Source organism: Schistocerca piceifrons, chromosome 1 (genome assembly GCF_021461385.2).
Source record: "Schistocerca piceifrons isolate TAMUIC-IGC-003096 chromosome 1, iqSchPice1.1, whole genome shotgun sequence".
Taxonomy (NCBI): Eukaryota; Metazoa; Arthropoda; class Insecta; order Orthoptera; family Acrididae; genus Schistocerca; species Schistocerca piceifrons.
This window is the reverse complement of record NC_060138.1, coordinates 361,283,458-361,306,209: the sequence shown is the minus strand read 5'-3', so window position 1 is coordinate 361,306,209 and position 22,752 is coordinate 361,283,458. Positions and strand designations below refer to the sequence as shown.

General features: G+C 40.6%; 1 protein-coding gene across 1 annotated transcript in view; it reads right to left on the bottom strand.

The window, feature by feature from the left end:
• The window catches only part of LOC124794720, a 245,392-nt gene that overhangs the window by 208,354 nt on the left and 14,286 nt on the right, over window positions 1–22,752 (bottom strand). The window contains exon 2 of the mRNA XM_047258311.1: window positions 15,075–15,443. Coding sequence (XP_047114267.1) covers window positions 15,075–15,409 — 335 coding nt within the window. The 5' untranslated portion in view covers window positions 15,410–15,443. The remainder of the gene's footprint in view (window positions 1–15,074; window positions 15,444–22,752) is intronic.

Sequence of the window (22,752 nt, the reverse complement as noted above, 5' to 3'; positions counted from 1 at the left end):
GCTTGCAGGCATTGACATACATCAACGGGGACAGATGAAAATGTGTGCCCCGACCGGGACTCGAACCCGGGATCTCCTGCTCACATGGCAGACGCTCTATCCATTGAGCCACAGAGGACACAGAGGATAGCGCGACTGCAGGGATTTATCTCTGGCACGCCTCCCGCGAAACCCACATTCTCAACGTATTGTCCCACACTACATTCGTAGTGCCCCACCCATTTTACTCATTACTCACGGCGCGTTGCCGATTCCCGTAAGAGTTCGGGCACTGTTTGTGCATTCGTACAGAAGAAGAAGATGGTCAAGTGGCCGGTGAACCTTATATACACACACTAAGATGGTATCTGTTCTTTCGGACATGTTCGAAAGAACAGATACCATCGGTGACCATGCAGCTTGTTAGAATGAAATTACAATTAAATGAACACCCTTAGCTGCTTACAGCCGTTGACATACGTCAACGGGGACAGATACCATCTTAGTTTATATATATAGTTAAGGCTCACCGGCCACTTGACCATCTTCTTCTTCTGTGCGATCCCGGGTTCGAGTCCCGGTCGGGGCACACATTTTCATCTGTCCCCGTTGATGTATGTCAACGCCTGTAAGCAGCTAAGGGTGTTCATTTCATTGTAATTTCATTCTAACGAGCTGCATGGTCACCGATGGTATCTGTTCTTTCAGACATGTCCGAAATAACAGATACCATCTTAATATATATATAAAGAAGTACTAAATTAAAACATCATGCCTGATGCGAGAATGTGGTAAGCAGTAAACTTTATTGGTTTAATAATTTTGTGTGTGTGTGTGGGAGGGGGGGGGAGCAGCGAGAAAAGGTTTTGTTGTAAAGATTGGAAATTATACGTAAGGTTCGTTGCAGGTCACCAAGTACTCTCGTTCTCAAATACCGGTAGAATAAATTCTGAGTATTTGTACCTCATAGCCTATACATCTTTTTCACTTCTACCCATCAAACACCCCCACCCCATTCCCCTTCCCATTTGATAAGTAGGTGGTTTTTGCCCTCACAGCAATTCTTTCCAGAGAGTAGGTGATATGGGTACCAAGTTAGGTTGAAATCGTCCATTGGTTTCAGAGATGTGGAACATACATACATTTTTATTATATGTCAGGATCTCTTTTTATCTGTGATCCAATTTTGATGAAATAAAGTCTATGCAGTTCCCAAAGCTATATTCAAGTTACTTCCAAAAACCTCATGAAAATTCATATAGTAGTTTTGGAGATTAGAGTGTTAAAGACAAACAGACAGACACAAAGGTTTTACAGATTTATTTTTAGTATAGATAAGTTAAAGCAGTTTCATAAGTAAATTCAAGAATTCAAAGAAACTGTATACATCTGCAATATTTAATCACGAATGAGGTGCAGTTTGTGCAAATGCATATCTGTACAATAACATTCCAAAGGGGTCATCCATTAATTGGGTGAAGGGTTTTCTCCAAAACTCCCACCTCCCCCCTTGGTGAGATGTGGTAGGACCCACCACCCCGTCCCTCAAGTGAAGTTCACCCCATAGTCAAGTAAAAATACATAAAAATGAAATTTTTTTATTTGTTGTAAACACTGATTAAAACACATGGATTAGGTAAGGGTGGGGAAGGAAGTCAAAAAATTCTCCAAGAAAACAGTGTTAACCATTTTGACAAATCCCTAAAAAATTGAACTTTTATTGGTATATTATTACACACATTAAATGGCACTGAATCTTTTCTTATTTTGCAGATGAGAGACAACATTGTTTGTACCTTCCTTTGAGCCATACTATACGAAGTTTTTCCGTCTCTTGACTGAGGGAATTATCAGCGAACTTCAGCTTAGCATTCTTCCACAAAGGATTAGCTTCTTGCTCGCACATGTGTTTTGACTTGTGGACACACAGCTTAACATACACAATGTAAAGTTTTTATACAAATTCATGTTCAACACAACAGCTTTGACTTTATATGTGCTGTAAATTCACGTTGAGCATAACAGCACTGGCCTTATATGCATTGCAGAGTGTCACGATGGACTCACTGAATGACATGCAGTGATTTCGACCAGTGCGGCAGAGAACTCCCTGAATGAAATCTGACACCCATGCAGCACTTGTTTCAAATTGGGGAAACCCAGGCAGAAACACATGTAAGACAGTCAGTTCCATTCACAGAGGCCATAAGGATTAGTGAGCACTCTTACACTGCCTACTATAACAACACCACCATCCCCCCCCCCCCCCCTCCCTCCTCAGTTTGAGCTCACATAATTAATGGACTGGACAAAGTAGATGCAGATGGGCTATTCACATATGCATTGTCAAATTTTCCCTGAATGACTAGTAAGAAGAAGAAGACGAAGAAGATGAAAATGATAATTATGAATGATTGATCCAATACAATTAATTTACATAACATTTCCTAAGCTATCTTCCATATTTCCTCCCTTAACTTATTCCTCATATTGACTGGATGGCTGGCATAACAAAGTGCTAGTTTACCCTGAACTAGAATAATCATCTAGCCCATCATTAAATGTTTTTGTTTGTACACCAAAAGTGAACTGTAGCTGCTGAAATGCACACTGCTGGTGAAACATCAGAGTACTGGCAGAGAACAGACTGACAAAAACATCTGACACAAACCATGAATGCAATCAACAGGTGTGATAAAGGCAAGAGAAAACTGTGTTGCTCACACCGAAAACCTTCTTGGCTACCTGCCATAAACTTCTGATGGGTCCTAATGTGGTGCCCATTTGTTTTGCAAATGCAGGGTCCTCTTCACTCTGCCTGCACTGAGTGCAACGTGCAATGACCCTAAATGTACCTGCAGATGATTCTAAAAATATGTCAAAACATGTTTGGGCATTTAAAAAAAAGGTTGTTTTGATAATAATCAGATCTGTGTTAGCATAACTTAGTCAGCAAACATGGCTTACATTAGAGATTAAAAAGCAAATGATCATAAATCTTTTCAGTTATCTGCTCTCCCGTGATATATTTAATGTACAATTGTTCTTGAAAACTTTGCCATTGCTGTGAAATCTACTCAGTAAAGTCCTTTTTTTTTTAAAATAATAAAAAATCTGTGATGATGTATGATGTGGGTAGTTCACACTTCTTTTAAGGATGCTTCACTATTATGAGTATATAGCTGTTGGACTGTTTACTAGTATAATGCAATTGACTTAAAGAAAAGAAATGGATGACTTATAACATAAAATTCAATATGTATACACATTTATAATAGAGTTTTGTTAAGCTAATACTCTCAAGTTACATTAAAGTGACCACCTGCCAAAAGCCTGAATAGTCATCTTTCGCGCTGCAGACCGTGGCAAGAAGTACAGCAAGAGTATCAATGAAATTCTGCAAGATACCCACAGGGATGTGGAGCCATGCTGACTCCAGTGTCATGGCCAGCTGCACTAGGTTTCTTGGTTGAAGATAAATGAAATGAACAGCCCGATCAACGTAGTCCCACAAAATCTTGATTGAGTTTAAACCCAAGGACTTTCGTGACCAGGGGAGTAAAGTAAACTCATCCTCATGTTCTTCGAATCAAGTACACACACTGCAAGCTCTGTGATATATTGCATACGTCATGCTAGCAGATGCCTTCGTGCTGGGGAAAAAAAAAAAAATCCCCAAACCATAATGCTCCCCCTCCAGACTGGATCCTTCCAACCATTTGTTAGAGAGAGTCTACTTTCAGGCATTTCACGCCCAATGGAGCATAAAATGTGATTCATCTGAAAAGGCCACCAAGTTACCACTCAGTGGACATTCTAACAACCCTACCACAACAAACGTCAAAATTTTAATAACGATTGTGGTGTTGCTCACGCTGCTAAATACTGCATTTTCGGGCAACATCGGTCATATTATGTGGCAGGTGTCATTAGAGCACAGTTAATAGTCATTTCATGTAATAATGAAAAAACTAGGCACTCATCTTTTTGTGTTTCTCACTCTGGTCTCGTATTATCATGGCTCAATCGTTGAAAATCTAGGTGGTTATGATTCCAAGCTCGGATGCAAAGAGGCCTAGGTTTTATTCTGCTATATTCAGAAGTTTTGTAGATGCGCTTCTCAAACCAATCTTGGAGATTAAACTTTTCAAAGTTAGCACAGTGGTGATGAATTTAAGTTACACTTCCTTTTAAACTGCTTTTATTGCAATATCACGTATCACACAAAACATCACTTCACAATACAAAACATACTTGAAAACATCTTCCTCAGATTTTATAAGCCAAGTATAATATGCATCTTTCCAACATGATGTCCAAGACTTGACTTTCTCAAGGTCCGACTCTCTAACAACTTAACAACTAACTAACTATCACTTACGCGCCCAAAAATCAGAGTTACAAGTAAGTCAAAGATCATAGTGACAAAAGAAAGAATACACATAAGAATAATATCATTGCAATATAAACATATCGATGTATCACAAATGAAATCAAATCTGAATATTGTCTCAGAAATATGTTAACCACTTTACAGAAACACAGTAAAATATTACTGGTATCGAGAGGTTCAGGTGAGGTACCATAATGGTTACGTAATTCAAGTACCATTACAACATCCAATTGTGGTATTGGTGTGCAAATTCCATCCTTCATTGTCAATGAACAGCAATCAGCGCAGCGCATGAACCAGGCATGTACTGTGGAGGCCCGTACACAGCAATATTTGCTGAATGATTGTTGAGCAGCCACTGTTGGTAGCCCCTTGGTTCATGGCCAAAGGTGTACCACAGTTGTCTTTCTTGGAGCTTGTTTCGGATAATGCCACTTTTTCATCCTCAGTATACAGGGTGGAGAAAAATTGTGTAATTTTAACCCTGGATAGCTGATGCTAGTAGAAACCAAAATTACTAATATTGTTTAGGTCGACAATGCACCATTTTTAAACAACAGAAACTTGGCACCATGCGCTCCAATTGGGTGTGGGACTCTCCTTTTGCCATTCGTCAGTTGATGGGCAGCACTATGGTTGTTGGTTCATAAATACAAACGTCCCTGGCCCCGTCACTGCCCCAATGTGGTACGCACACGTGTTGAATAGGTCTTGCTGTTTGTCTCCACCTCATGTCAGAGGTATTCACACGTAAGTTTTGCTTCAGAGCACAAACAGGTCATCTGCGATTTAGTCCTACAGAAAGCATGGCAGCACAGTATTCGTTTAAAGAACAACAAGATATGGTTTTTGTTTGTGGACTAGCAAATGGTAATGCACACGAAGCTCCATGGTTGTATGAGGAATAGTGCCCAGCAAGACGCCATCCACACCAGCAAATGTTTACAGCAATTCACTGGCGACCTGGTGAAATAGGCTCGTTAGTGGGATATCATGGTGATGCTGGAAGACCTCGAACACGGCGGGATGCTGCATTTGAAGAGATTGTTTTCGAGTGCTTCGAGGAAGCACCTACGACAATTACTCGAGCAGTTGGACATGACATGGGGGTCACTCATCGGTTAGTCTGGGAGGCTTTGAGGGATGACAGCCAGCATCCATTCAGTATCCACCCTGTTCAAGAACTAAATCATGTGGCAGACTATGCAAGTAGGCTAGGGTTTTGCCAGTATTTTCTGCAAAGTGTTGCACGAGATCCTGACTTCCCCACCATTGTGTTGTTTACCGAAGAGTGCACATGCCATGGGATTCCCTTTACAACACTCAGAACGTTCATTATTGGGCAAGGGGAAATCCTCACATCATGTATGTCCATGGATACCAGGAACAATTTTTGCTCAACATCTGGGCAGGCATTGTGTGTGACCATCTGATTGGGCCAGTCCCCAATTTACCAGGGCAAATTACCTTCACTTTTTGTAAGAAACTCTACCCGACCTGCTGGAAGATGTTCCCTAGGCCATATGGCTATGCACGTGGTTGCATCATGATGGGGTGCCCCCACATAACGGCTGTACTGTGGGCAGATATTTAAATTAACTCTTTGGCAGCTGGGTAATTGGCAGAGGGCTCATAGGACATGGCCCCTGCAATCACCAGACCTCACGCCACCGGACTTTTTCCTACGGGGACTCTTCAAGGTTCTAGTTCACCCATCCAGATGCCAACCACCTAGAAACAAAGAGGAATTAATGGATCGCATTCAAAATGGTACCAAACACATCATGGTAAAGCCGGGAATCTTTGAAAGAGTTCAGCAAAACACCAGTCGACATTACCAAGCTTGTGCCGCATCAGAGGGTCGCCACTTTGAGCACCTGCTTTCAGTAAACAATGCCCTAGCTACAAAAAAGGCCCTTTTCAGAGCCAACACAATTACTTTCTGTACGCGAACTAACATCTGTTGACAGGTTTGTTCCTAGTATGCATTATCATAAAACTACAATGGATGTGTCGGGACCCCGCGGATTTGCCCCCAGGCCCCAGAGTGGAAGGCTGGCATGCTACCACCGAGCAGGCGGGTCGCCATGGATACATCGCGATCTCTGGCAGGCAAAGCATTCGTGGTCATGCATTGTCCAGAGCATCCGGCAACAGGTCAATCCCATGGCCAATCAGAGTGTGTGGTACCAAGTTTTCTGTATTTTAAAAATTGTGCGTTGTCAACCTACACAACATTACTAATTTTGGTTCCCACTGGCATCAGCTATCCAGGGTTAAAATTTCATGACATAATTTTTCTCCACCCTGTACTTTAATCACGGTGGCACATGAACAGTGTAAAAACTTGGCCATTTTGGAAATGCTTCCAATCATAGCCCAAAAGCATATGCTCCTGCCCTTTTGGACATCGGATAAATCGCTCTGTTTTGGCATTACGACAATGGCTGCACTGTTTTCTGCATCCCCAGACATGCTTTATATATCCTCCACTACTAGTGCTGCCACCTGCCATCTGTGAATGGTTGCATGTTGACATCAAACATAGGCAAAGGTCACATTAATGTCACCAGACCATGTGCTAATACTGTGTTGGTTAATTCAACAAGTATCACGTCTACCTGTATTAACTACCATCATAATGAAATTTTTTATTAGTTTGTTTCAATTTTTTTTTGAGTTGGAGAAATTAACTAGCAATATTTACAACAAATATTCATTTTAACAGGAGCCATAAATATTTCAAAACAATACAATACTACAAATTTCTTATCATAAATGATATTTTAACTGACAAATAGACAAAAAAATTGTTTTTTGATTGTGTGTGTGTGAGTGATATGCAAAACTGTGTACCATAGAGAGTGGTGACATAAGTGAATATCATTCAAATCTCATAGAAGTTTTCTGGATTAAGGAACTCCACTGTAACTGTCTCAAAAACATCAGTTTCATTTAGTGATGGTTTCTTTGCAATATGATGCAATACCATATGCAGAAAGCTTTTATGATAAAGGAATGAAATGAAACGAAATGAAATCATCATATGGCATTGTTGGCTGGGAAGCCCCATGTGGGGGAGTTCGGCTGCCATATTGCAAGTCCTTTTTAGTTGATGCCACTTCAGCAACTTGCGGGTCAATGATGATGAAAACGATGATGAAGGACACACCACACCCAGTCCCCTGCTGGGAATCAAACCTGGGCCCACTGCGTGGTAGGCGGAAACGCTACCGCAACACTACGGAGGTGGCCATGTAAAAGGAATGATTATAATGAAAAGGCAGCTCAATAATTCTAACAAGATGTATTAACATCAGCCGACTGCAGAAATGAAGATATATTAAATAGGAACTTACAAGTTTCAAGAAGAACCCTGAGAAATTATTAGCCAAATATTACAACACAAATTATAATGTATATTCAGAGAGAGAAAATAAGTCATAAATTTTCACAGATAATATACATCATAAGAAAACTAAAAAAAATTAATACCACTGAAGAGCACCAATTCATGGCACTGTATGTGGGTTTTCATGCTTACAATGGGAACATAGCAAGTGCCCTAACCCAGTTTCCCAAAAACTTTGCTCAGTGTAAGAGGGATCAAAATAAGCATACACAAGTCTCTGCTTATCTGTAGGTACTCCACTGTTTCTGAGAAAATGATGGTCAATGTTTTGATGCAATTTAGATACCTTTTAGCATGCAATAAGGCTGACCGAAGTGGTGGTGCAGTGAGTAGCTTTGCACTTTCACACTTTTGTGGCCCTTGTTTGAACTGCCCCCCCTTTAAAAAAAAATAAATAAATAAATAAATAAAAAATAAAAAAAAATAAAAAAATCTACGTATACCCGCAGAAGGTTACTACCCAAATGTTTCTTATCTAGTTAGGGGATACAGGGCATTATATTAATTGTGTGATTACAACTGGGTTTCACAATAAGTGTCACACATTTACTATGTAATATATGTCCGTAAGATATTAGCAAGGGTTTAAAATCCCACAGCCTTATATTTCATTCTTATATCAATGCTTATATTTTATTCTTATACAGGGTGAGGCATTTAAAACAGTTTGCCGGAATATTTGGTGAAATACACATCAGATTAAAAAGAAGTGGTAATAAACGTTGTTCACCTCGAAGAGGGATATCCATTAAAACAACGCTCGACCCCATGCACCACCCCGGGGACGAGAGAAGGGGGGAGGAGGGGGGGGGGGGGGGTGGAGGGGGAGGGTGACTTTGAAATCTTAAATAGGAACTCCTATTTTTTATTGCAGATTTTTACTCTCCGTGAAAAAATATGTAACTTTTGTATGAAACATTTCTTTCATTTCATGACGGATGGCACTGTAATCGGAATGCATGAATATGAGGGTGACAATTGTTGCAAAATGGTAATATCTCACAAAAATACACATCCAATTGGGAAAATCAACGTACATTATTTGATATTTGGGAAAAATGCTATCATGTGTCACCTTCTACTCTTATAACCTCCCGCAATGCATTCTTAGATTATATTTTGTATTACCCTGGATGATGATGTCCACATAGTAGTAACATGTTCCCTTCAGGGTGCTTTATGTTCGTGAGACCCCTTGCCTCTCACTATCTTGATTACTGAGAGTCCCTTGCCTCTCACAAGTGTTTCGTGCACCAAATGTTCGAAATGTTGTCCATTGTTTCTAATGCACATTGCAGCTGTGTGTCTGAATATAATCTGCCATGTATCAGTGTCTCTGTGCTCATGTTTGCACTTTCATTGTGAATTTGCTGCTGCTTATCTTTGGGGGTTGTTGATACATCAATGTAAACTCTCTCTTTTAGCCACCCCCACAGAAAAAAACAGCAGAAGTCAAATCGGGTGAATGTGTGGGCCTCTGAAGTATGGGCCAATTACCTGCATACCTAAAACACCGCACAAAAAGTTGACACTCCATAGGCGTTGAAGTTCAACTTGCCTTGTCCAAAGGAGATTAACCACTGACCAATCCTAATGCATATTATGTCAATTCACTTGACCACGGTTTGTAAAATTTGATTCATCAGAGAAAAGTATGTGTGAAATGAAATTATCATTGACTGCCAGTTGTTCCTGTCTCCAGTTGCTGAAATTCAGGTAATTGTGAAAATAATCACCCTGCAGTTCTTGATGCAGGATAAATGAAATGGATGCCACTTGCGTGCATGTAGACAGGGTTGTAGCCTCTCCCCGATGTTATTCAATCTGTATATTGAGCAAGCAGTAAAGGAAACAAATGAAAAATTCGGAGTAGGTATTAAAATCCATGGAGAAGAAATAAAAACTTTGAGGTTCGCTGATGACATTGTAATTCTGTCAGAGACAGCAAAGGACTTGGAAGAGCAGTTGAATGGAATGGATAGCGTCTTGAAAGGAGGATATAAGATGAACATCAACAAAAGCAAAACGAGGATAATGGAATGTAGTCGAATTAAGTCGGGTGATGGTGAGGGAATTAGATTAGGAAATGAGACACTTAAAGTAGTAAAGGAGTTTTGCTATTTGGGGAGCAAAATAACTGATGATAGTCGAAGTAGAGAGGGTATAAAATGTAGACTGGGAATGGCAAGGAAAGCGTTTCTGAAGAAGAGAAATTTGTTAACATCGAGTATAGACTTAAGTGTCAGGAAGTCATTTCTGAAAGTATCTGTATGGAGTGTAGCCATGTATGGAAGTGAAACATGGACGATAAATAGTTTGGACAAGAAGAGAATAGAAGCTTTCGAAATGTGGTGCTACAGAAGAATGCTGAAGATTAGATGGGTAGATCACATAACTAATGAGGAAGTATTGAATAGGATTGGGGAGAAGAGAAGTTTGTGGCACAACTTGACCAGAAGAAGGGATCGGTTGGTAGGACATGTTCTGAGGCATCAAGGGATCACCAATTTAGTATTGGAGGGCAGCGTGGAGGGTAAAAATCGTAGAGGGAGACCAAGAGATGAATACACTAAGCAGATTCAGAAGGATGTAGGTTGCAGTAGGTACTGGGAGATGAAGGAGCTTGCACAGGATAGAGTAGCATGGAGAGCTGCATCAAACCAGTCTTGGGACTGAAGACCACAACAACAACAACAACAGTACTTTTTTGCAAAATTCCTGTGCCGCTCACAATTTGTCGAGAAATAATATGAGGATTTGCAGCAATGCAGCTAAAACATTCACTGCCTTAATTTTGTTTGTCACAAATAGTGGTCAGATTCTTTCTCTAGGTTTAATACTTCCCATTTCAGTAAACAGGTGGTCAAATATTGCAAAACATTGTTGCAGACGGAACATTCCTACCAGGCAACAGAGTAGCATACCTTTGACAAACTTTGTAAACATTTCTATAAGCCTCAAAGTACATGACAATGATATTGGCTCTCTCTGCAACTGTTAACATCATGGTACAATTGCAACAAGATGTGTACAGTCTGAATTATTGAAGTAACATGCACAATCTGACTGCAGACTAAGCACACGATCACGATCTGTGCTACATTCGATTGTGGGAGGCGTCACATGATAGAATTATCAATAACAGCAAAAAAGTACTTCGATTGCCTTAATCGGATGTGCATTTGTTTGAGATAGTACCATTTTGCAATAACTGTCACCTCATTTCCATGTTAGCCGATTACAGTGCCATCTATCACAAAACGAAAGAAATGTTTCATACAGAAGTTGCAATTTTTTCATGGAGAATCCAAATCTGCATTAAAAATAGAGGCTCCAGTTTAAGATTTCAGTCACACCCTCCCACCCCCAGGGGTGGTGCAGGGAGGTCATGCATTATGTTAATGGAGGTCTTCACTTCAAGCTGAACAATGCTTATTACCACTTTTTTTAATCAGATGTGTATTTTGCCAAATATTCTGACAAAAAGTTTTAAATGCCTGACCCTGTATTTATTCTTCAGGAACATTTGGTGCTTTCCCTTGGATGATACAGATCAAACAAACATTCAAAACATGGAAATCCTGAATGCCATGTGCATCGTGCAAAAGACAGTTTTGTCAAAGTCACACTTCTTTGTATGCATCTCACTCGGAAACGAAACTTCATTAACACTGCTGAAGATTTCAGGCTTTGGCAATAATTTCTCAGCAAATGACACATAACCGATGATTTTTTCAAAAATTGGTGCTTGCAATTGATAACGAATCAATGCATGGATTTCTATTGTCATGTCTACTTGCAATATCCCTTTGCTCTATTGTGCATTTCTGCAGTTTTTGGGTGAAACGTTTTATTTGCCTGTAAAAGTATACATCACAGGTCTGACAAAGCAGTGTACACTTTGGAGGAATTACTTTCAATGAACAGGTTGGTATTCCATCTTTATCCATGAAATTCCAGTCATATAGTGAAGGAACACTCTGATAGATAAATAAATAAATAAAATAAAAACAATAATGAGATTTCGACCAGGGGGTGCAGAAGTGTTAACCTTTGACACTATTCACTGCGCCATCACTTTGGTTGAATGTGTTAAGAGCTAAAAGGCACATAAGACTATCTCAAAATCTGTGGCCATCATTTTCTCAGAAATAATAGATTATCTGTGGATAAGATGGGTGTTCACTTATTTTGACCCTGTTCCACTGGGAAAAGCTTCCACGAAACTGGATTATGGCACTTGCCATGTTCTCCCCATTAGAGGTATCTTTCTGGCATCAAATGAAGAGTCATATAACGAAAAAACATCACAAAAAGTACTTTTGTTTTGAATACCTACATTTTTTGTCAAATATGCTGTACTGAACACACATTTATTTTCCCTAGTCTACATACACTTCAAGAATTAAAAAATTCCACACATATTGCATACATGCATTAAATTAGGCCTTATGTCCATACTTAAAATTAGAAATGAAAAATTGAGATAGATTTCTCAGTCTAGATTACACAAAATCAAAAATAATTTTTGTATATACCAGCAAAACCTTTTTCAATAAAGCCTACCAGAACACAGAACAACTGCAAGGCCAGATACATAAGTTGAATCAAGGCTAAAACAATGCACAGTTCAACTTAAATAATTTTCTAAATAGTAGCATTAATGGCAATTAACATAATTTTTTGTGAAAAGCTCATGCCAGCAGTGCCTGATGTAATTTGTATTTGATTGAATTGTTTTAGAGACTGATGAGCTCAGCAGTTTGGTCCCATAGGAACTTACCACAAATTTCCAAAATAAATTGTAAATGGTCTTCATATTGTAACTTATATACCTAAGTTAATAATTAAAGAAGTCATAAGTCATTTTCTTCTATCAGTTAAGTGTCCCACACACAATTTCAAGATGTGTATGCAGACTGACAATGACTCGCAAACACTGACTATTGTGTATATACAAATAAATAAATTTCTTCCGATTTGAGTTAGGAAGATGGCTCCTGGGTCAGTTAAAAGAAACAGAGATTGTAAAGAGTTTCACAGGATGCACTGCCTGAAACGGAGGAAATGAATACAAATGGATAGTTTTGAGAGATGAAATAAAGAAGGCAGCAAATGATCATGCTAGCAAGAATCAAGGCCCAATAGAAATCATTGGATAACATAATGCATACAGAATTTAACACAAGGAGAAAATATAAAAATGTAGAAAATGAAACATGCAGAAGGGGAATAGAGACATAAAAAAATTAAATTGAAAGAAAGTGCTAATTCACAAAACAGGAATGACTAGAGGAGAAATAGGAAGCTACAGAAGCATGCATAAGGGAAATACAGATGCCACCAGCAGAAACATTAAAGAGACCTTCGGGGAAAAGAGAAGCATTTGTACAAACACTAAGAGCTCTCAGCTGCCAACACATTACTAAGTGAAGAAGGAAAGGCTGAAGGGTGGAAGGAATATACAGAAGGGCTAAACAAAGGAAATGGACTTTATGACAATATTATGGAAAGGGAAGAGGAAGCAGGTGAAGCTGAGATGGGGGATATGATTCTGTGAGAAGAATTTGACACAGCACTGAGAAACTTTAGATGAAACAGCTCACCTGCAGTAGACAACATCCCCTCACAGTTATTGAGATTCATGGGAGAGCAAGCAACAACAAAACTATTCCATCTCACTTGCAAATTATATGAGACAGGTAAAACGTCGTTAGACTTCAAGAAGGATGTAAAAACTTTGATTCTAAAGAAATCAGGTGCTGAATGGTGTGAGTATTATGAAACAATCAGTTCAGCAAGTCATGCTTTCAAAACACTGAGATGAATTATTGACAAAATAATCAAAATATCAATGGAAACCTATGGGGACATATGTATATAGCATTTGTAGATTTACAGAAACCTTTTGACAATCCTGGCTGAAATCTAGTCTTCAAAATTTTGAAGGTAGCAGTGATAAAATACAAGAAGCAAAATGTTATCCGCAACTTGTGCAAAAACCAGACTGCAATTGTAATAGTCAAAGGACATGAAAGAGACGCAGCAGTTGAGAGAGGAGTGAATACTCAACGTTCTTTGATCTGTATACTGAGCAAGCAACAGAGGACAGTTTGGGGAGTTCCAATAGAAACTTCGAGATTAGCAGAAACATCATAATTTTGTCAGACATAGAAAAAGACTGGAAACATCAATTGAACAGAATGGATCGTTTCTTGAAAAGAAATTATAAGGTGAATATAAACAAAAATAAAACAAGGGTAATGGAATGTAGTCGAATTAAATCAGATGATGCTGAGTGAATTAAATTAGGCAATGTGCCACTAAAAATAGTAGATGAGTTTTGCTATTGGAGCAGCACAGTAGCTGACAATGGCTGAAGTAGACTGGATATAAAATGCAGCTTTGCAAATACCAAGGAAAGCATTTTTGCAAATGGCAAATTTGTTAACATTGAATAAAAATTTAAGTGTTAGGAAGTTTTTTTCTGAAGATATCTGTCTGGAGTGCTGCCTTGTATGGAAGCAAAAAGTGAACGGTAAACAGTTCAGATGAGAAGACAACAGAAGCTTTTGAAACATAGCATTACAGAAGAATGAGGAAGATTATGGGGGTAGAGTGGATAACTAATGAGGAGGTACTGAATTGGTGAAAAATAAACGTCTGGTACAATTAGACTAAAAGAAGAGACTTGCTGATACAACATCCTGAAGCATCAAGAAATCATTAATTTGGAAACTGCAGGTGTGTGGAGGCAAAAGCTGTAAATGGAAACCAAGAATTGACTATAGCAAGCAGGTCCATTTGATACGTTGTAGTATTTATGCAGAAATGAAGAAGCTTACACAGGACAGACTAATGTGGAAAGCACCATCAAACAAGTCTTCATACAAAGACCACAATAAGAACCACTGCCTTATGAACATAACACAAACCTCAAGTTTGCACCATAAATATAAGAACAATCAGTAGATGAGAATATAATAACTGGTTGTCACATATGGTAATTTAATCAGAATTTTACTTGGAACCATGAACGACTGGAGTAGTGCAACTGTTACCATATGATGAAGTAAAGGGCCATAAAAGGAAAATGAATTACGTAAAAAGGAGGCGGCACATGCATTTCCACTTATGACAAGGACTGCTGTATGTTATCATATCACCAAATCTTGTGAGAATAAAAGAAATGTGTTTTGAGTAAAGGGAGGAAGAACAAATGACAAAGAACACATTCCACTTAGTTAACTTACTTGAAACCTTAATTTTGGGCATAAAGTAGACACTAACCTGGCAGGGTAGCTGCAGTGTTGCACTTGTATTGGGTGGTATGGAGGTGGTGGCTGGTAAACCTGACAGAGTACAGGCTCCAGAGAATAGCCCATTGGGACAGCAGAGTAGCGACACACGGCAGGATCTGAGAGAGCAGCAAATAGGCGTCGAGAAGATGGTGGTGGTGGCCAGTAACCTGAAGGACTGGCATCATCTCTGCCCCCGTAATGTGGCCTCGCTGTATGAACTTGTTGACTAGACTTCTCTAACCATTCTTCCAGATAAACACATTGCTTATGGTCATGACGCTTCTTTCGCTTGCCTGCAGAATGTGGCAAAAAATTTCCATTCATTGTCTTCTTCACTGTTTCACTGTGTAACACATGACTGAAAAAAAAGAGGATAAACAAAATATTACATTTTTCATTAGATGTTGTTGCTAGATTCAAACAACAACAAGCTAACTGAAAAATAAACCACATGTATTAATTTAGTGTAATGAATGTGTTTTTATATTTTGTGTGTTCTTCCCCATGGCTTCCAAAGGTAAAAGTTAAATTCTTGGGTAATACTTAGACTAACATTATTAAAAATTTCTTCCACGTCTTTCAGCAAAAAAGTTGTTTTAGATTTCTGAGTATTTATTTAATGCTTGACAGTCCTTGCGTGTGATTTCAATTTTGTAAGTGAATCCATTATGATTATATGGAGACTATCTCATATTTTATGTTCTGATATTTTTGCTATGAAAAGGAAAGTTGCTACTCAATATAGCGGAAATGCTGAGTTGCAGATAGGCACAACAAAAAGACTGTCACAAATAATAAGCTTTTGGCCAGCAAGGCCTTCGTCAAAAATAGATGTCCGACACACACACACACACACACACACACACACACACACACACACACACACACGACTGCAGTCTCTGGCAACTGAAGTGGGGCTACAGTTGCCAGAGATTGAAGTCAGGTGTATGTGTGCGGCGCGCGCGCGCGCGCGTGCGCGTGTGTGTGTGTGTGTGTGTGTGTGTGTGTCATCCATTTTTGTCAAAGGTCTTGCTGGCTGAAAGTTTATTTGCGATAGTCTTTTTGTTGTGGCCATCTGTGACTCAGCATCTCTGCAATATGGTGAGTAATAACTTTCCTTTTAATAATATTATTACATTCATTCCTGCATTTTCCCACTGTTTGGTATTTTCTGTAGATAATCGTTTTTTAATTTACTTTTCTGTATTTTCCATTTTGGGCCAATCCCTACACATTTAATGGTGTCTTAAAATCATAAGTACCATAAATTAACAATTCCTAAATTGTAAGCTTTAGGATCAATACAGGGCTATTACAAATGATTGAAGCGATTTCATAAATTCACTGTAGCTCCATTCATTGACATATGGTCACGACACACTACAGATACGTAGAAAAACTCATAAAGTTTTGTTCGACTGAAGCCACACTTCAGGTTTCTGCCGCCAGAGCGCTCGAGAGTGCAGTGAGACAAAATGGCGACAGGAGCCGAGAAAGCGTATGTCGTGCTTGAAATGCAGTCACATCAGTCAGTCATAACAGTGCAACGACACTTCAGGACGAAGTTCAACAAAGATCCGCCAACTGCTAACTCCATTCGGGGATGGTATGCGCAGTTTAAAGCTTCTGGATGCCTCTGTAAGGGGAAATCAACGGGTTGGCCTGCAGTGAGCGAAGAAACGGTTGAACGCGTGCAGGCAAGTTTCACGCGTAGCCTGCAGAAGTCGACGAATAAAGCAAGCAGGTAGCTAAGCGTACCACAGCCAACTGTTTGGAAAATCTCACGGAAAAGGCTAAAGCAGAAGCCTTACTGTTTACAATTGCTACAAGCCCTGACACCCGGTGACAAAGTCAAACGCTTTGAATTTTCGGCGCGGTTGCAACAGCTCATGGAAGAGGATGCGTTTAGTGCGAAACTTGTTTTCAGTGATGAAGCAACATTTTTTCTTAATGGTGAAGTGAACAGACACAATGCGAATCTGGGCGGTAGAGAATCCTCACGCATTCGTGCAGCAAATTTGCAATTCACCAAAAGTTAACGTGTTTTGTGCAATCTCACAGTTTAAAGTTTACGGCCCCTTTTTCTTCTGCGAAAAAAACGTTACAGGACAGTGTATCTGGACATGCTGGAAAATTGGCTCATGCCACAGCTGGAGACCGACAGCGCCGACTTCATCTTTCAACAGGATGGTGCTCCACCGCACTTCCATCATGATGTTCAGCATTTCTTAAACAGGAGATTGGAAAACCGATGGATCGGTCGTGGTGGAGATCATGATCAGCAATTCATGTCATGGCCTCCACACTCTCCCGACTTAACCCCATGCAATTTCTTTCTGTGGGGTTATGTGAAAGATTCAGTGTTTAAACCTCCTCTACCAAGAAGTGTGCCAGAACTGCGAGCTCGCATCAACGATGCTTTCGAACTCATTGATGGGGACATGCTGCGCCGAGTGTGGGAGGAACTTGATTATCAGCTTGATGTCTGCCAAATCACTAAAGGGGCACATATCGAACATTTGTGAATGCCTAAAAAAACTTTTTGAGTTTTTGTATGTGTGTGCAAAGCATTGTGAAAATATCTCAAGTAATAAAGTTATTGTAGAGCTGTGAAATCGCTTCAATCATTTGTAATAACCCTGTACTATAATTATTTTATATTTTCAAACTTTTTGCAGATTAAAACTGCATGCCTGACAGAAGATCAAAGCCTCTTCTACAGAGAATGCACTAATCAACTAAACTATTTTGGCATGACTAATGAGACAGTTTCATTACCGAATACATTGCAAACTGAAATCTGATCTGAAGTTGTAGCTGTACAACTCAGTTGGTAAGAGTATTGCCAGAGAAAGGTGAGGTTCAGGTTTGAGCCTTGATTTTGAAAAAAGTTAGATTATCAGTAAGTTTTAGCATGGATAGGGACTGCAACTGCTGTGTTCGGATGCAGGCTGAGTTGGCATCACTTCGCTCCCAGCTTCAGGCAGTGTTGGCTTCGGTCACACAGCTTGAGGCTGTTGCCAATGGGCATCACTGTGGGGTCGGGATGGGGGTTTGTCGGGGACGGCCAGCTCGTCCCACGCATCCCCTGATCGGACTACGACTGTGGTTGCTCGGGATACTGCCCGCATTGAGGCTGATCCCTCACCTGTGGTAGAGTGGGAGGTCGTTTCAAGGTGTGGCAGGGGGCGAAAGACATTCCGGAGGGCTGAACGGAAAGCCTCTCCAGTTTGTCTGACGAACCGGTTTCAGGCTCTGTCTCAGGCTGATACTGATCTTCGGCCTGACATGGCTGCTTGTCCTGTTCCAGAGGTTGCCCCTCAGTCTGCAAGATCCGGGCAGTCGCAGAGGGTGGGCTTACTGGTAGTTGGGAGCTCCAACGTCAGGCGCGTAATGGGGCCCCTTAGGGAAATGGCAGCAAGAGAGGGGAAGAAAACCAATGTGCACTCCGTGTGCATACCGGGGGGAGTCATTCCAGATGTGGAAAGGGTCCTTCCGGATGCCATGAAGAGTACAGGGTGCACCCATCTGCAGGTGGTCGCTCATGTCGGCACCAATGATGTGTGTCGCTATGGATCGGAGGAAATCCTCTCTGGCTTCCGGCGGCTATCTGATTTGGTGAAGACTGCCAGTCTCGCTAGCGGGATGAAAGCAGAGCTCACCATCTGCAGCATCGTCGACAGGACTGACTGCGGACCTTTGGTACAGAGCCGAGTGGAGGGTCTGAATCAGAGGCTGAGACGGTTCTGTGACCGTGTGGGCTGCAGATTCCTCGACTTGCGCCATAGGGTGGTGGGGTTTCGGGTTCCGCTGGATAGGTCAGGAGTCCACTACACACAACAAGCGGCTACACGGGTAGCAGGGGTTGTGTGGCGTGGGCTGGGCGGTTTTTTAGGTTAGATGGCCTTGGGCAAGTACAGAAAGGGCAACAGCCTCAACGGGTGCGGGGCAAAGTCAGGACATGCGGGGACCAAGCAGCAATCGGTATTGTAATTGTCAACTGTCGAAGCTGCGTTGGTAAAGTACCGGAACTTCAAGCGCTGATAGAAAGCACCGAAGCTGAAATCGTTATAGGTACAGAAAGCTGGCTTAAGCCAGAGATAAATTCTGCCGAAATTTTTACAAAGGTACACACGGTGTTTAGAAAGGATAGATTGCATGCAACCGGTGGTGGAGTGTTCACCGCAGTTAGTAGTAGTTTATCCTGTAGTGAAGTAGAAGTGGATAGTTCCTGTGAATTATTATGGGTGGAGGTTACACTAAACAACCGAACTAGGTTAATAATTGGCTCCTTTTACCGACCTCCCGACTCAGCAGCATTAGTGGTAGAACAACTGAGAGAAAATTTGGAATACATTTCACATAAATTTTCTCAGCATGTTATAGTCTTAGGTGGAGATTTCAATTTACCAGATATAGACTGGGACACTCAGATGTTTAGGACGGGTGGTAGGGACAGAGCATCGAGTGACATTATACTGAGTGCACTATCCGAAAATTACCTCGAGCAATTAAACAGAGAACCGACTCGTGGAGATAACATCTTGGACCTACTGATAACAAACAGACCCGAACTTTTCGAATCTGTATGTACAGAACAGGGAATCAGTGATCATAAGGCCGTTGCAGCATCCCTGAATATGGAAGTTAATAGGAATATAAAAAAAGGGAGGAAGGTTTATCTGTTTAGCAAGAGTAATAGAAGGCAGATTTCAGACTACCTAACAGATCAAAACGAAAATTTCTGTTCCGACACTGACAATGTTGAGTGTTTATGGAAAAAGTTCAAGGCAATCGTAAAATGCGTTTTAGACAGGTACGTGCCGAGTAAAACTGTGAGGGACGGGAAAAACCCACCGTGGTACAACAACAAAGTTAGGAAACTACTGCGAAAGCAAAGAGAGCTCCACTCCAAGTTTAAACGCAGCCAAAACCTCTCAGACAAACTGAAGCTAAACGATGTCAAAGTTAGCGTAAGGAGGGCTATGCGTGAAGCGTTCATTGAATTCGAAAGTAAAATTCTATGTACCGACTTGACAGAAAATCCTAGGAAGTTCTGGTCTTACGTTAAATCAGTAAGTGGCTCGAAACAGCATATCCAGACACTACGGGATGATGATGGCATTGAAACAGAGGATGACACGCGTAAAGCTGAAATACTAAACACCTTTTTCCAAAGCTGTTTCACAGAGGAAGACCGCACTGCAGTTCCTTCTCTAAATCCTCGCACAAACGAAAAAATGGCTGACATCGAAATAAGTGTCCAAGGAATAGAAAAGCAACTGGAATCACTCAATAGAGGAAAGTCCACTGGACCTGACGGGATACCAATTCGATTCTACACAGAGTACGCGAAAGAACTTGCCCCCCTTCTAACAGCCGTGTACCGCAAGTCTCTAGAGGAACGGAGGGTTCCAAATGATTGGAAAAGAGCACAGATAGTCCCAGTCTTCAAGAAGGGTCGTCGAGCAGATGCGCAAAACTATAGACCTATATCTCTTACGTCGATCTCTTGTAGAATTTTAGAACATGTTTTTTGCTCGCGTATCATGTCATTTCTGGAAACCCAGAATCTACTATGTAGGAATCAACATGGATTCCGGAAACAGCGATCGTGTGAGACCCAACTCGCTTTATTTGTTCATGAGACCCAGAAAATATTAGATACAGGCTCCCAGGTAGATGCTATTTTTCTTGACTTCCGGAAGGTGTTCGATACAGTTCCGCACTGTCGCCTGATAAACAAAGTAAGAGCCTACGGAATATCAGACCAGCTGTGTGGCTGGATTGAAGAGTTTTTAGCAAACAGAACACAGCATGTTGTTATCAATGGAGAGACGTCTACAGACGTTAAAGTAACCTCTGGCGTGCCACAGGGGAGTGTTATGGGACCATTGCTTTTCACAATATATATAAATGACTTAGTAGATAGTGTCGGAAGTTCCATGCGGCTTTTCGCGGATGATGCTGTAGTATACAGAGAAGTTGCTGCATTAGAAAATTGTAGCGAAATACAGGAAGATCTGCAGCGGATAGGCACTTGGTGCAGGGAGTGGCAACTGACCCTTAACATAGACAAATGTAATATATTGCGAATACATAGAAAGAAGGATCCTTTATTGTATGATTATATGATAGCGGAACAAACACTGGTAGCAGTTACTTCTGTAAAATATCTGGGAGTATGCGTACGGAACGATTTGAAGTGGAATGATCATATAAAACTAATTGTTGGTAAGGCGGGTACCAGGTTGAGATTCATTGGGAGAGTGCTTAGAAAATGTAGTCCATCAACAAAGGAGGTGGCTTACAAAACACTCGTTCGACCTATACTTGAGTGTTGCTCATCAGTGTGGGATCCGTACCAGGTCGGGTTGACGGAGGAGATAGAGAAGATCCAAAGAAGAGCGGCGCGTTTCGTCACTGGGTTATTTGGTAACCGTGATAGCGTTACGGAGATGTTTAATAAACTCAAGTGGCAGACTCTGCAAGAGAGGCGCTCTGCATCGCGGTGTAGCTTGCTCGCCAGGTTTCGAGAGGGTGCGTTTCTGGATGAGGTATCGAATATATTGCTTCCCCCTACTTATACTTCCCGAGGAGATCACGAATGTAAAATTAGAGAGATTAGAGCGCGCACGGAGGCTTCAGACAGTCGTTCTTCCCGCGAACCATACGCGACTGGAACAGGAAAGGGAGGTAATGACAGTGGCACGTAAAGTGCCCTCCGCCACACACCGTTGGGTGGCTTGCGGAGTATCAATGTAGATGTAGATGTAGATGTAGAAGTTCTATAGTGGTACACATTACTCTACTCTGCAGACTAAGAGATTCACTCTGGATTTTATATTCTGCAGAGTATGCTTTTATGTCTCCTCCTGTGAAATACAGCATTCTTCATATTTGGAATACTGATCAGTGATTGTCTATAACTGGAATGTTATAAATTAATAGTTTTCAAATCATGTATGCTCAACTCAAATAGGAGAATTTTAGCGAATTTGTTCAGCTCTGCTTCCCCTTATTTTTATCAATAATGGAGCATCGCTCCAACCTTTCTTTTACCTAAACCATTTTCTTTCTAGTGTGCTTGAATAAATTATACCTCTAGAGCTTTGGAATGGCTGTATTGAGATGTTGTTTTTGATGATAGGCATGCCCTATGTGAAACACTGTAACAAATTTAGTTACCTTTTTTCTTATCTTCGCAAGCAATAAGTCAGAATAGCTACTCTAGACAGACATCGTATAGCCTTCATTATTTACATGAAAATGAGGTTCTTCATAACAGACCTACTAACAACAGAACTTGTCATATTATTGATGAATAAAATAACTTAAAATGGTATAGTGTCAACTATGGCATCTAAAACAACTCGAATTCTCCGCAGGATTGACGTACGCAAAAAGTGATGGTGATTTATAGGACTTTATGTCACTCCTCACAAAAAAAGAAAAAAGTAAATGTCCAATTCTTTGAGAAATGCTTGTGGAGAACACTAATCCCCTAGTTGGTTTTATAATACATGCCACAATGCCTTGATAATATTCAAGCATGCTTGTTGTGAAGACAAGGTATGTTACCCACCCATGTTCATGAAGCCGATCTTGTAAAATACCAGCTGTGTCCATGGGAGAGAAGATATTTTTTAAGATATAAGCCCCTGTCT